This window comes from Ambystoma mexicanum, chromosome 3q, assembly GCF_040938575.1.
Source record: "Ambystoma mexicanum isolate Mex_15411 chromosome 3q, UKY_AmexF1_1, whole genome shotgun sequence".
Lineage (NCBI taxonomy): Eukaryota > Metazoa > Chordata > Amphibia > Caudata > Ambystomatidae > Ambystoma > Ambystoma mexicanum.
Window position 1 is genome coordinate 264,741,112 of NC_090926.1, and position 16,339 is coordinate 264,757,450.

The following is a 16,339-nucleotide window of genomic DNA, read 5'->3' on the forward strand; positions in this document are numbered from 1 at the left end:
TGAAGAGGGGGGTACTGTCAGGACTGACTAGTTTCATAACAGGAAGAGTAACAAGATTAACATTGTGCCTTTAGAGCTGGCTGGGTTAGTTGTGCTTTTAGAACTGGCTGGTTTAGTAACAGGAAGAGTTTGTTCATAGAATTAACATTGTGCTTGCCCAAGTCAAGATGGAGTGAAAGAAACTTACTCTGATTGGTTAAAGAAACAATGATATGTTTGGTTGCCTGATTGGTGGAGAGGACAATGGGTTTGATTCTTGGGAGATGAGCAAGATTCTAAACTGCCTTTCATCCAGAGAAATTCAGTGGCTGGTTGTGTATTAGTTAAGCTCCTTAAGTAAGGCCTTTCCAGAGCTCAGAAAATCTACCAAAGTAAGAATATCGTTTGCTGATCCAATTTGAACAAGAAGTCATCAGGTGGGATCCTTCTTTTAAAGATTTTGAGATTGTCACAGTGAACTTTCATTTTCTTTTATAAGAAAACTTAAAGAGTAAACAAGTTTCAAGTTCATTTGAGAAACGAGACATTACAGTTAAAGTTATTATAAGGAAAACAAGCTTGAAGATTGTGCGTAGGATTTTAAAGTTGATTAACTGTGTGAAATGTTCTTCAAGACTGTTTAATGTGTGCGCGAGCTCGCAAGTTGTCGTTTGCGTGTTCTTTTTAAAGTGCGTGTACATTTTTCACGTGAAATTCGTTTCCTGAGAAAGCGCGTGTGGTTTGCGATAGAGCGCGTGCCAAAAAGAATTGCGCGTGTGAATTTTAGCGCGTGTACATTTTTCACGTGAAAGTTGTTTCCTGAGAAAGCGCGTGTGGTTTGCGATAGAGCGCGTGCCAAAAAGAATTGCGCGTGTGAATTTTAGCGCGTGTACATTTTTCACGTGAAAGTCGTTTCCTGAGAAAGCGCGTGTGGTTTGCGATAGAGCGCGTGCCAAAAAGAATTGCGCGTGTGAATTTTAGTGCGTGTACATTTTTTCACGTGAAAGTCGTTTTCTGAGAAAGCGCGTGTCGGGCTGCGATAGAGCGCGAGTCCATTTTTATCAGCGCGTGTTATTTTTTATCGTGTTTACGTATTTTTTCACGCGCGCTGGTTTTTTAAAATAATCGCGTGTGTATTTTACACGCGAGGACAATTCTTCACGTCTTCTGATTTCACGTGTTTATCGCACACGCTAGTAAAGGAAGAAACTATACGTTCTTTGTGTAAATGTGTAAATAAGGAAAACAATTCACACGCAGAAAGAAAGCAGTATTCCAGGAAGTTAAAGAATATAATTTAAAGTAATCTATGCAAATAGAACTCAATGTTTTCAGAGGAAGACTGCAATTTATGTAAGCATTGAAAACTACATAAGATCAGAAGAACTTTGAAGTAAGAAGAATATCTAATTCTGAAAAGATGTTGCAAAGGCCATCACTTTAGGATTCTAAAGAGACTAGGTTGGTCTGAACTATTTGCACAATACAAGATATATATTTACAAGATATTCCACAAAGGTTACTAACCTCTAAGTCTTTTACTGAGGTTTAAGAGGTAAAGAGTTTAGAATTTATTTAGCATAATTTAGAAAAGAAGTTTTCTTATTATATTAGTAACCAGGTGTATTTGTTTATCACAGATACCAGAGCCTACCAGACGGTTGAAGGGCAGCTGTGTCTCCGTTGTTATTTTCTCCAAATTCCCCTTTCCCTTTCTTGGGGTTTTCAGCTCAGCTTATATTTAAGGGTTGAGAGGTGAACTCCTGGTGAGGGTCTGTGGGGCCAGCATCAGCTCCTGTGGAATTCAGTCAAGCCGGACCCTGACAGCTATCCCGTGGTTTTTCCTACATTAGTACCCGGCTCCAAGCCTCCCCACGGCTGAGAGGCTGCCTTCGCCCCCTGCCGGGGACTCGGGTAAGGCGCTTTTTTTCCCTTTCCTCCCTCCTCCGTCCTCCCTGCCCTCCCCACCCCACTTACCTTCTTGCTCCTTCGTCCCCAGTGTGGGGCGATGGCAGCCTCCAGCCATGTGGAGACTCGGAGCGGGGCCATCCCCGCTCCGCGCCTCCACGCGGCTTGAGGCTTCCATCGTCCCCCGCCGGGGACGCAGGTACCTTTAAAAAAAAAAAAGTGTAACTTTTTTTCTTCCCCGGCCTATAACTATGGGCCCCGGGGCATTACCTGAGTCGATAATGCCACCGCCGCTCGGGGCATATTGCTTAAGCACTTACTTCTAAGTAATTAACTTCCAAGTAATTACTTCGAAAACACTTTGAATTACATAGGGGGTTGTAGCTTAAGGGCTGGAATTAGTAGATAGTCTTTGCCACCAGAAGGACTTTGGCCTTTTGTTAACCCAATTTTTACTAATTCTCATCAATACTACTTTACGGCTTTGCTTATTTTTAATACTATTTGTTAGGAGCAAAGAGATACTTACCCGTAACAATAGATTTGCACGCTTGGTGTCTGTTTTCAAAATGTGCATTATCTTGTCATTTAGTGCTTTGGGCCGGAAACTGTTTTTTCCCTCAAAATTAAAAATGGTCAGAATCTGTAATGTTTGATGCCGTCCACAGATTTCTTTGAATCTTCTGAGTGCCATGCCCCCAGAGCCTCAACACAAACAGTAAGAAAACTTTGCTTATGGGGAGGGCGTGATTGGGACTTTGGAGGGACAGATCCAACTCTCTCGCCCCCTTGCATTCCTCTCCACAACCACTCAGGCGCTAGATAGGAGAACTTTACAGCGGCTTACACATTGCTTAACTGCAAAAAGAACAGTTCATGATTGCAAGAAACTCTAGAACTACTAACTGTAAAACACAAAAGCAGTGGAACTCGGTTCCTGCTAGTTCCCTCCCACTTCGACCTCTGCTTTGGTTGGAGGCTTATTTTATAGTATTGCAAAGGTAAGCATAAACTTAAACAGTTCAATGACCTAATCCAACCACAATTGAGCCTCACTGTTCAGCAAACAGTTCATTTCTTGTTTAGAATACTCAAACTCCGTGGCTTTTTAAAGTCCTAAAGAACTGAGCACCAACAAGACGCGTGTGTGTCTTGACCAAAGCTTCTCCATTTGGATTTTAAAGGTTTCAGCAAACATCTTTTACAAGTTGCAGACGAGGTATCATTGTGCTGCAGACAGATAAGTTATAAAACTGGAGTTTATGTTACCATAGGAACCATTTTCAGTACCTTGGGCAGAACCTAAAAGGAATATTTTCATATTAGTTTTCTTTTTAACCCACATGGAATTCCAAAATTATTTAAAAAATGATGCATCCTCATAGAGTTTCGTAAACCTCTCAAAATCATTGTCCCAATGCCTCTCAGGTGGTGCTCTGCTACATTTCCTTTGGTTCTCTGTGCTGCTGGATCCTGACAAAAATCTCAAAATGGCTGAGAGGCTTGGGCACTGCTTGTGGGTTTTCAATCTGACGACATGGCAGCATCTTACTACAGATGCATCCTGATTTGACCCCCAAAATGTTTGAAGTACATATTTGTATCAATCCACTAAGTTACAATAGAATGCACAACATGCAAATCTTTATCAGCTGTTTCCAAAATGTTATAATATTTGCTTAACACTTCAAACCAGGAGCCTGATGTCTGTCTGGACTAATCATGTCTGCAGACAGCACCAGAGTATCAATTGTCATAAGGGGGTAGAGAAATATGTGACTGAGAGACGGGGAGCTAGAAACCAAATCCATTCGGCAGAGATTAGAGTCCCCTTCTCCCAGTCACTGCCATCGTGTGATAAAGGTAGTTACAGATGTAAGAGTCATTTACAGATGTATTCTAATCAGTTTCTATGGGGAAAGATAATGCGTAGGTTATTATTAGTCACTCATGCAATCAACTCCAGGGGGAAAACGTTAATATTGATTGTAGGTGTTAACTGTTGATAAACACACAGAACTGTTTTGGTTGCTGAAGCAGATAAGTGACGAACAGAAGCACCCACCAGGGTAGGTTAGTATACACAATCTCAGGTGTAAGGAGGAGCCACAAGGTTGAATGTATGAAGTCACCACTCAGAGGAACGTAGACCGAGGCAGAGCAGAGCCTCCTATCGAGTGCACGAGCCACATTTCTTAATCACCCAGCCCATGTAGAACCTCCCAAAGGGAAGGGGACGAATCTCTGCTGCCCCTGGCTGCAGCTCCAATGGGCCTGGCATTTGATTGGACGGTCTTACAGCCAATAGAAGACATTCACCATCACCTGATGCAACACTGCGGGCTCTTTTCTTTCACACATTTACTGCACCCTATGTTGAAAGCAGGCATGTTCTTTACTCCTGCTTGGGGGCAGGTGCATCCTTTCTGGGAAGAGAGGTATGTGTGTGTTCCAGGTGAGCGTCACTATTCTGCCCACCGCATGTTGTGAGCCCTAATTGCAGAAAGACACCTTTAATGATACATGCTTGTGGTGATGTGCGTGTGTCCTCTATACATGTAAATGCCTTTCACCCTCTTTCCATCACTGTACACCTATGGGCCTATGGACTGCCCCCAAACTATCTTGATCCTTCAGAAGTAACTGTGAACAATACAGCAGATGCCGAGCAGAGGTTGGGCATACTACTGCAAGGCAGGCCCCCGCTACGGACACTACTGGCACCAAGAGATGGACGTCACATTGCACATCTGGACCCCAGAAAGGGCTACAATGCTCCAGAGGAGGCTTCTAGAAATGGGCACAATACTCAGAGGTGGCACCCGAAGCATGGCATTTAACTTCAGGTTTGGCACCCAAAACTGGTAATAATACTTAAGGCAAGGCCTCCAAAATGTTATCAGATGTTGGCCTTTTCCAGTGTCCAACCACAGACCACATGGCACTATGGCCATGGCATTTCTTTTTTTCCCTTGCTCATGCAATAAAACACACCAAACATCTGTTTGCTCCAGCCAATGAAATACAGAGTACAAGATGCACAAACACTGCCATGCTGATCGGTGCTTGTAGGCCGGGTCCAAAGTGCGCCCCCAAGACCTCCCCACTGCACACAGGGACATGCCGTTCTCCCAGTGTTACCGCTGGCTAGGCTTCATCGGCCTGCTTCTCCACCTCCGAGGGCTGCAATGCCAGGTGGGCCCGGTGGTAACTGGTGGTGTACTCGGATTCTTTGCTGCTCCTCTTGAAGAAGCCACACTGCAGGGGGGGAGGAAGTTGGGCACAGGCATGTGAATGGAAAGAAAGCCTTAACTACACTATTAAGGCGAAAGACCAACCTGCTCCCACAGTGCCCTGCACCAGAGCAGCACATCTAACAGCTTTTAGGAACTTTGTGGAGGTTACTAGCTCCATATCTGACAAAGGGGAAGGGTGGATCCGAGCTAGATGATAAAGAACCAACTGAAGAAATAGGATAGCAAGTAACCTCTTTGCGGCTCATTTTCCTTAAAAACGTAAATTGCCCAGAGGGGACACTTACTTTTGCACTTACTTGCAAACACGCCCCACCGCAAAATTTTCATTTGCACTGCAGAGTGCAAATGAGAAGTGCAAAGAGGTGGCAGAAGCCTCCTTAGACCTCTCTATTTGCACGCCGCCAGCCAGGTATGCATGGCAGGCGGCATTTATAATGATTTCCTAAGGAAACCGCCTGCTTTTTACTGGTGCACGAAGCAGGCGCTTCCCATGGGAAATCATTGGTTTTATGCCAGCATGAAAACAACCTTCTGGCGTAAAAACCATTTGTTTTTGATGGAGGAGGGCAAGGAGGAAGTGGCAAAGTAACTCCAGTTCCGCCCACGCCTTCAAAAACAATGAAAATCCGATGTAGTGTTAATGGAGACGTTAAGGCAGGTGTAACGCCACTGCACCTGTCTTTAGCGCCTCCAGTTACGCTACGGGGACTTGGAAAATGAGCTCCTTTGCGTTCATGGGATTTTCCACCTATTTCATAATCAAAAGCTTAGACTGGTGAGCAGGCTCTCCTCTGAAAATATCAACATAAACAACAAATACATGCAAAACAGAGAGGACGATACAAAGTACTTAAATTTTGAATGAAAAAAACGGGTTGCGGTTTTGCAGTGGGGTTTGATTGGACTGGAATGTACATAGGGGGCCCTTCTCCTCAACCTCCTCAAAGCGTGGGGTTTAGGGGAACGTGGCAGCCTCGGAAGTTATGATTTACCTCATTCCCATGGAAGGGCTGAGTTGGGTAAGTAAATGCAAAGGGAAAAAAGAGCTTTGGAAAAGTGTTGGGGTGCAACAACGATGTGAGATGCATCATAACCTCTGGCCTTTCCCCAGGTAACCTTACCAATTGTCATTATTTAGCCTACTTTGCCATTGAAACAGGAGAAAAAACAAAATGCAAATCAGACTTCATTAATCCCCAAAGGGGGCAGAGCCACATGAGAAATGGAGGTCAAAGGGTCTAACTAGGTATTATATTATATATTTTAGTAGGAGTTGGGGAGGAAACGATGTTATCAAATTTCAAAAGTGGAAAATAGATGTCTTTGCCATCTATATTTTTTGACTGGATATTTTTATAGCCAATATTTTCGCACAGAAACTGCAAGCAGTAGCTCCAGTAAAATTGAAGGGTGGTTGGAGAACGAGCAATTGCAGGCTAATTTACAAAACACCCCCTTGAGCATGGCTTGCCCCATTCGGCTGTCTGCCTGTACAACCGACTCCTTCATCACAGTAATTGGTGTGTAACAGTCTTTTGGTCGTAGCCCAGAATACCTTTCCGAGACTGGAACAGGACACTGTGAAGCAGAGATGACAGTACTCCCTGCGGGGCTAGAAACAAATCACTATTTCCACAGACCTGCCCTAGATTGACAACTGATTTCAGGCCCAGTTGAAATAGTCAATGGCACTACACAAATATTCTGCCTGCTTGCCTGGGAGTACCACAAACTGAGATGGAGCAGCCAGTGGATTTCTTGCCAGAAGTGGAAAAGGCCTCCTTCATAGTCCAGCCATTCCAAACATGTCCCATAGAGAGGGGCCAGTGGAAAGGAAGGAGATATGTGATGACGTTCCCTGTCTGGTTTCTAACAGTGCCAGTGCTTACATGAAAAGTTTACCTGCAGGGGTTATTGTGCCCAGCAGGTCTGACCCTGATGGGCACAACGGCCCCTGTAGGCAGACTTGTGGTGTGGCAGTCTGGAAACAAGGGTGCCGGTAAGCTTACCGGCACTCTTGTTTCCGGACCGCCACACTTGGAATGAGGCCCAATGTCTCCACTCCTCAAAAGTAGCTATGATTGCCAGTAATTCCTGATCTGAAATGGTGTAGTTTCATTCTGCAGAAGAGAATTTCTTGGAGAAGTAGGCCACTGGGAGAAGCTGACCCGTGACAATATTTTGCTGCGATAATACACCGCCCATAGCTACGTCCGAAGCATCTGCCACAACAAAAAAAGGTTGCTCAACATTTGGTTGTAACACTGTTGGTCCAGTAGTAAACCTCTTCTTGATGTACTGAAAGGCTGCCTATGTTTCTATACTCCAATCAAATTTCACATACTTCTTAAGTAGCTTAGTAAGTGGTGTCACGACTAGCGAAAAGTCTCTTATGAAAGTGCGATAGAAATTCGCAAATCCAATAAAACCTTGATATAATTTACACTGGTTGATGTCGGCCAATTTAACACTGCTTGAATCTTAGTCTTGTCCTTCTCAAGATCCTCCGGCAAAATCACAAAACCCAAAAACTCCACCCTTTCGGTGTGAAATTGGCTTTTCTCCGATTTCACAAATAGATGGTTCTCTATTAGCTTTTTCAACACTCTCCATACGTGATCCACATGCTAAGTTGAGTCTTTAGAGAAAATCAATATGTCATACATATAGACTACAATGAATATGTCCAATAATTCTCAGAGCACCTAATTAATAAAGAACTGGAAGGCAGCTGGTGCATTACATAGACCAAATGGCATCACCTGGTACTCAAAGAGGCCAAACCTGGTCTGAAAGCTGTCTTCCATTCGTCTCCTTTTCAAACTCTTATTAAATGATAGGCTCCTCTGAGGTCCAACTTTGTGAGGATCTTTGTTCCCTAAATCCTATCTAACATCACAGAAATCAAAGGGAGAGGGTAGCGATTCTCAATAGTGATTTTGTTTAGGGCTCTATAGTCAATACAAGTTTTCAAAGTTTTGTCTTCCTTGGGCACAAAGAACAATGGCCACACTGCAGGAGACTGAGAATGTCTAATGAACCCTTTAGCTAAATGATATGATATGATATGATAGGTTATTTATAAAGTGCTTAATACCCAGAGGTTTCTAAGCGCGGACCCGGAGATCGAACCGGTGGTGCTCCGGGTCGTCTTGCTTCCAAGGCGAGCACGTTGCCCCTGAGAAACCCCCACGAGGCACATTTTCCTCCAGGTACTCCTTCAGATGTTCATTCTCCTCTGTTAATGTGTAAATTCAGCTACAAGGGATTGGCGCTCCATCTTCCAAATCAATCTTGCAATCATAAGGGGTATGTGGTGGCAATTCGCCTGCTTCCTGCTCATAAAAAAACCTCAAAATCCTGATAACATTCTGGTAGAACACCTGCTATTGCCCCTACTGAATGATCATCTGCCACACTACCAGCCAAACAAACTACTTCCTGCACTTCCTCGACCCTCCTGTTTCCTAGACCTCCCCCTAACAAACATCATTCCCAACAATACTGTGAGAGTCTAACTCTATTGTACTTTTTCCCCAGTCAAATTTTGGATTGTGTAACGTAAGTCATGGCATGCCCAGAATTATCTGTAATTGGGGAGGATAGAAAAGCTCAAATTCCATCTCCTCCCAAAGTCCACCCACCAATTTCACTCCCAATACCTCGGTTTCATGAGTTATGAGTCCTGATGATAATTGAGTACTGTCTACTGCTCTGACCTGTTCTGGAATCTTCTTTGCTAAAACAGGTACCCCAAGACGTATAGCCAAATTCTTGTCCATAAAATACCATGTGGCTCCTGAATCAATCACACTTGGACCTCCACACCTCAACTTGCCGTCCCAATGTGAGCATACATTTAAAGTTATATGTGGCACTGCCATCTGAATAGCATTCACCACCTGCTGTTCCTTTGCCGGAAAAGATGAAGGTGAAAATCTTCAGGGTGTTCAGGGGTATCTTCCCACAACATGACCAGTATCCCCACAATACAATCTTGTCCTACATCTTTCCTTTTCCTTCTTAGTCAACGGGGGTCTTAACTGACTCATACACACAGGGCCTCCCTACGGCCTCCTTAAATGGGAACTCCCCATTTGGTCTCTCACTTCTCACCCAAGTCCTACTCTCCAGGGCAGTACTTCTCCTTTGTTCAATTTGTCTCTCATTTAACCTAGATTCCAATTGCTTTAACAAAGTAATTAGTTCCTCGCAAGATGTGGATCTCTCCACAATGACTGCCAGGGCATCTTTCAACTCCTCTCTTAAAGGGGCAGTTCCCTCAAAAATGTTATTGTCCCAAAAGATGGGCAATAATCAAAAATATAAATGAAACATATTTTTAAAGAAAGTTCCTATGTAAAACTTTGAGCAAATTAGGCTCAAAGTGTTTACATGGGGGCATCCATTTTGTGATTTGAAGAAGCCTCCTCTGTTCATGTTAAGCTCTGCTCTGGTGGCAATAATCAAGCAGCAAAAGCCCCCTACTGGACGTTTTTGCTTACTGCAGCCAGAGAGCAGAGCTTAACATGTAGAGGAGGCTGCCTTCACTTTCATTTTACATATTCTGTGCTCCCCAAGCCCAGGGAAGCACAGATAACGTAAATTCAAAGTCAGAGCAATTATAAATACTTCGCCAGCTGCCGGCAGAGGGAAACTAGAAAGAAAGTTGCAGCAATTATGAATACTCTGCTGGATGCCGGTGAAGTATTCATAATTGCCTGCACTTGAATAAAAGAAAAGGTGCAGCAATTATAAATACAACGTGATTTTATTTATTATTGCGCTGGTTTTCTTTTTAAGTTTCCAATCAAAAGAAAATATAAAAAATATTTTTAAACAAAGTTCCTATGTAAAATTTTGAGCAAATGAGGCTGAAACGCAAACATTTCAAGCACTAGGAGGCATCCATTTTGTGAAATGGATGAGCCTCCTGTGCTTGTGTTAAGTTCTGCCCTCGCGGCAATAATGAAGCAAAAGCTACCGACTGGTAGCTTGTGTTTATTTCAGCTGGCTTTTGCTTCATTATTGCAGAGAGCATGGAATGCAGTCAGGATCCTGTATTTTGAATTTTTTTAAAATTTTGATAGAAAATCAGAAGAATTATAAATACAATGTTGTTGTATTTATGATTGCAGTGGCTTTCGTTTGAGTATCCCAGGCTACCCCGTTCCGGGGGAGCCCGGGATACTCAAACCGAAAGCCAACGCAATCATAAATACAACGTGTATTGTATTTATAATTGCTGTGGTTTTCTTTTTAGGTTTCCCGAGCTCACCCCAGCCCGGTGAGCCCAGGAAACTTAAAAAGAAAACCATGGACTTCATAGATACAACATTGTTGTATGTATGATTGCAGTGGCTTTCGGTTTGAGTCTCCCGGGCTCCCCCAAAAGGGAGAAGCCGGGAGACGCAATCATACAACAATGTTGTATTTATATTTCCTGTGATTTTCTATCTAAATACATTTTTTTTAAAGCACTTAACAGCAGCAGACAGGATCCTGATTGCATTCCCTGCTCTCCGGCAAAACAGGCTTTTGCTTCATTATTGCCGCAAAGGCCGAGCTTAACACAATCACAGGAGGCTCATCCATTTCACAAAATGCATACCTACGAGTGCTTGACATTTTTGAGTTTGAGCCTCATTTGCTCAAAAGTTTACATAGGAACTTTGTTTAAAAATATGTTTTATATATACTTTAGTTTGTGGCCCATCTTTTGAGCCAAAGCAATTTTTGAGTGAACTTCCCCTTTAACCTCCTGTAAAACATGTAATGTATGAAACTAAATATCTGCTTCCCTGAGGTAGCTCTAATGAGTCCCCATCCACAACCTGAGATTGAGTTCGCCTATCAAACATATTCCCAAACTCTGCTTTAAATAGATTCCATCTCTGTAACTCTGCTGCTCCTCTACCCACCAAAGGGACCGACCATGCAGCCGCTTCCCCCGACAAATATGAAATTAGAAAAGCCACCCTAGTAGCTTCTATAGGAAATGACTCAGGCCGACATCGAACATGCAGCTCGCATTGCATTAAGAATGTCTTAAACTTTCTCTGCTCTCCACAGAATTTTTCTGGAGGTGCTAAAGGTGTAGCAAAAAAAGATCCCCCATACCTGTGGACTACTTCCTGTTTGATAGTCCTAATCTGCTCTAATGCCCTGTCTCCACCCTCTGGAAACAACTCCGGGGGTTCAGTTTCTGTATCTTCACCAGAAGTAGTTGGCACAAGTACGTCTGATGCCCTTCCGACTCACAAACTCAAATCCTCCATCTTAGCATGCAGAACCTGTGTTTCCCTGCTGGATCCCTTTACCTCCTCCCCCATCTCAGTCAACATCTTCCCCAATGAACCCAGGGTTTTCTCTACACTGGGATCCATCTTCACATGGGCAGGTAAATCAATGTGGGACTTTCATTGTCTCAGGTCCCAGCTTCTGATCCTGCGGAGGCTGAAGATAAACCCACTAAACCCTGCTGTGGACACCATGAGTTTTAGTGACTACTGTTGGCCCCAGAACCTTAGGGGGAAAGGGGAAGTGGATAAAATAAAAAAGGACAAGACTTCACTTCTGACGCTCTTTCTTGATTCTCCAATCTGATACTGAAGAACTGGAAACCAAATACATATGGTCAATATTCAATTCCTTACCTCCTGCTCACCCTTCATCTCCTGAAGCTCAACTTCCCTCTGGTTTCCTGTCTGCGTCCTCTTATAGCCCAAAGGCACCTCTGAGTCCTCTCTCTATCTTCACTGATTGGACTGCAAATCTGTTCTCTGGTACTTCTCCTCTTAAAGATGCTGTTAGAGAGACTCACTGAATGTCTTGCTATATCTTTCTATTCACTGTTGAATTAATGTGGTAGAGTTCCCAAGATTACCTCTTTAGAACTTCCAATTCTTATTAAAGATTGTCTCTTTCAGATTTGGTTATTTCAGACTCACTTGTTCTGTTCTGCGAAAACGAATTGAACTTCTTTTACACTGTGTAGTTCCTATCTGCTCTTTACTGTACTGGTTACTGAATTCCTGAAACTAATAGGTTAAATTGCATCTAAGACTGTATGCACTGCTACGAGTGCGTGCTACTTGCTTTTCGTTGCTTTTAATTGAAAATCGGAGCTGCGCCTTATCTTAAATTATAATCTCCATTATCACTGCGCAGCCGCGCTCAATTGTTATTCCTCAATTGTGCTCGTTTTGTCTATAGCAATTTTGCCACTAAGCCGCATTCCGGTAAACTGCTCGATCCACTACTTTTACTTTAACAACTTGACCGCACCGCCGTGCCATCGGTAGGGTTGCTACTGAAGCCTGATTCCCTGCCGTGCTCTCAGTTCAGTCTTGTTGCCTTGATACAGGGAAGCCTCTCCAAGTCACCACGCTGCTTGCACACATAGTTAGGTCCTTTACTTAAGCAGTAGGTTTCAGCACTCGTCTATTTCGGTCCACGTTAGAAAAGCCGGGTTTGATCCTGCGGTAGTGATTTTTCAGACACCTGCTTCCCCAGAGCTCTCCCAATCAATGTATACTGTGAGCACATTTAACATCTGTACATCGATTACCTACTTACATACAAATTTAGAATACTAAATCCCATAACTATTTCATAAACTGACTTTGACAACAAAATAAGGTTACACCGTCCTTTCATCGCGGGAGGTTTTCCGCTGGTTTTTGTACAGCGAATTATTCAACGGAAAAAAAACTCATCTCATTTTTTAGGGGGGTTAGATTAATATATATTTGGGGTGTGTGTGTTCGGGAACATAAACACAATAAAAGTTGATGGGGAGTTTTGGGAGGGACCCCCCATAAATAAAAAATAAAAATTTGATGAGGTTTTTCGTTGAAAGATTTGTGGTTAAAAACCCAGGGAAAAAACATCCTGCGATGAAATGACATAGTTTACCAAAATAAGTTCACTTATCACAAGTTTCTGGTTGTAGACTTTCTGTTGGTTTGCTAGCTGAAATTCTCCGTTTTATCCTAGTTAAACATGGAGCTTAAGGTTACTGTGACCTGCTTAGTCAATGTTTGGAATGAAAGGCAGTTAGAATTCAATTCAACATTCCAAACACCCTTCTCTAGACTCAATCCAATCACTTTCTAGGAAAGCCTCCTCCATCTTGGAAAGGAATTGTTCCAGCCTTCTGAATGCACTTGCGTTAAGCAAACATGGTAACTTATTGAAACACTCGCACACAATCCTAAATATATTGTTAATAAGGAAACCATCCCCCAACCTTTTTTCACCACCTTTCCTTTCCTGGAGTACCTTTGCTGCAAACCCCAGACAGTCTTGCATCTCCTAGCAACTTTAATAGTTCAGAAGCATGGTGATAAAAGGAGAGGAGACATGTTGTTAGAAGCACAAAGGGCGCAGGATGCACGGTGAAGATAAGCATGAGGACAAATTCACAGTATATTAGAGTCGGTAGCGCTATGAGCTTGTAATTCACCCTAAACTGCTTACATGCTCTTTTATGCGTCTGTACTGTTGAATACCTCTGTAAAACGCTCCATTTTGTATCTCCATTGTTGTATACCTCTGTAAAGTGCTCTGTTGCTACTCAAAATTAGGTCCACGCTCAATAAATACCATAATAATAATAAAAAACTTTAAACCAGTATATTTGGGGCCTGAGTTTCACACGGACAGAAAGTTTACAGAGACACTTGATACCCAATGTACAACTCGTGAAAAAGGGAGAAAGACCAGATTGCTTTCCCAAAGAATGAAAACATCAATAATCACGCTTCCTGGCACTGCAAGGAAGCCAACACCTAAACAGGGAAGGGAACTGGAGTGAACAAGAGGAGTTATTGCAAACAGTAAGACAAGGTCAACATTATATACTGAACACATGTCTCTTGTGTTTGATTGTAGATCTCAACCCAAGACTCAGAATGCAGAATGCCTTACTCAGTAACCAGAGATTTGGTAGTTTATCATTTTATCCACTTTCCATTTCCCCTGGAAGTGTCAAGTCTGCTGTTAGAATTGAGAGACCGCAGACACATCATTTCTGTAGGGGTTAGTGGGGTTCATCAGCTGCCGCAGGATTGGTAAGCAGGAACCCTACAGAAGACGGTGTCTCCAATGGATTCCGGAACCTCAGCAGTGCTCGCTGGAGAAATCAGAGTCATGGGGGTAAGTTAACATGCCTATTCCTTTACCCTCTGTTCGCAATAGGCTTACAGGGATTACGTCCTGTTGCTCTGTGCTGACTTTGGTCACTTGAGGCATGGTTCAGGATCATTTGCTAGGTCTATCCTAGTGTCATGGATTGAGTGAGTTTACTTAACGTTTTGACTTTTGAGTCATAACCACTGGCGTTGTCCAACCTCTTAGTACATCTACATGAAATATATAACTTTGGAACTGATGATTCTAGGCCACAAGGACCCAAACCATCCTAGGGCTGAACTTACTGTGCTAGGAAAACTGTTATATGGTTATTCTAAAGTGTCATTTACTGAACCTCATGCATCCAAGTCTACCCCTGTGGAACCTGATACCCCTGGTTTGTGTGGACGTGACAGTTAAGGAAAATGTGAAGTAACAAAGGTTCAGAGGGGTTAATGGCAGGGGTGTTGCTAGGTCTGGAAAACCTCTGGGGCTACGCTAATGTTGGGACTGTCGGGCTAGATAGCGTTTTGGTTGTAGCCTTCTACCGGTGCTATAACCAAAAGACCGGGGGCTATAGCCCCCACAGCTCCCCCTAGCAATGCCTCTGGTTAATGGGGGCAGTGCCTGGGACTGCTTCTGTGGAGTTGCAAGTGATTCAGAACTTGACAGTACAAAAGGCCCACATTGAAAATCTCCACCCAAACAGTGGCAGAAAATGAAAGATTTTCTCTGTCAGTCCTGGGGCAGATGTGAAATGGTTTACAGGGGGAGTTAAAGGTATCTAGAGAGTAGATCAAGAGTTGCGATGCACAACAGCTGGATTAAACCAGTGGGTAACGTTGTCACAAGCAATGCATACTTTTTTGTCTGATCACTCAGGTTCAGCCCTGGATTTAGAACTAGAAACCGGTTCTCCTGCGGTGGCGACCTTGGAGCAAGAGAGGGGTCTTCCATTTGAACCCATTTGTTAATCCTGTTAGCTCCACAAGAGCGCTTTAGGGGTGATGGGAGGACGTTTCAAGACTTTTGTCTTAGTTTATTGTGCAGACCCAATGCCTTCCCAGCGTCTGAAGCCAAAGTTGCTTTCATATTGGCTACCCTCTCTGAGGTTGTTGCCTTAGAAGTAAAATAGGGTAACAAGGACTTAGTGGGCAATTTTTTTCAAATGACACTTTCGTACTGGAAAGCGAGTGACAAGATGAAATAATGGCAGGTTTGTTTTATTGAGGGTTGTGTGAGGAGCGGAAGAAAACATTGACAACAGAGGTCAATCTGCCAATCTTGTGTGAGGCTGTAATTAAATTGGTGCTTCAGTTAGGGTTCAAGTTGAATGAGTGTAGAGAAGGAAGGAGGAGAAATCCTCTAGAAGTTAAAGACTAAGACCAAATCGGGTGTGGGACTGGTATCAAGGGTGAGTCAGGAGGTAGAAGCAATTTGAGAGGTCCCATTTACAATGATGAGAGGAGAAGGAATAATAACTTGTGTATGTATTGCAGAAAGGAAGGACGTATCCTTGGTGGTTGCCCAGACTGTCCCAGGAAATATGTCCCTCTATGTCAAATATCTTGGGAAAAAAATCTACAGGTTGCCAATACCATGTAGTCAGCAGTGGCACACGTATCCTTATCAGTGACTGCAATATTTTAGGGGGGGGAGTACACAAGCAGGAGAGTGCCACATCCAATTTGGGGTGTACAGTGAATGTCTGTGATTGGGGATATACTGAACAACTAGGAACACCTTGGGGGGGAAGAGGTTTATGTGGAGCAAGTGAGGTCTGTGGCTGAAACACAATTATTATCATGTGCAATTACACTGGAATGTTGGAAATGCTGTGGCAGGAGTTCACCAGGAAGAAAGTAGATTTAAATTGATTGATGCACTGCAGCAAAATTCAATTTTAGGAATGCTGTGGTTGAATTTACATAATCCTCAAAAACACTGCGTGGCTATGTCCATAGGATTTATTTTACCTTGTTGTGCTGACTGTTACATTTAGGGGGAAAAGGAATACCCTGGTAATTAAGGGTGGGACCTATTTGATCCATTCCCCTATT

General features: G+C 43.2%; 1 protein-coding gene across 4 annotated transcripts in view; it reads right to left on the minus strand.

Annotated features, from left to right (window-relative positions):
* Positions 1-16,339, minus strand: part of ITGA7 (integrin subunit alpha 7) — a 438,414-nt gene that overhangs the window by 8,815 nt on the left and 413,260 nt on the right. Inside the window, exon 25 of one of the 4 annotated variants that reach the window (XM_069653722.1) lies at positions 5,029-5,145. The exons of the other annotated variants lie outside the window; for them this stretch is intronic. Within the exon in view, the coding sequence (XP_069509823.1) occupies positions 5,035-5,145 (111 nt within the window). The 3' untranslated portion in view covers positions 5,029-5,034. The remainder of the gene's footprint in view (positions 1-5,028; positions 5,146-16,339) is intronic. 4 annotated transcript variants of the gene reach the window in all.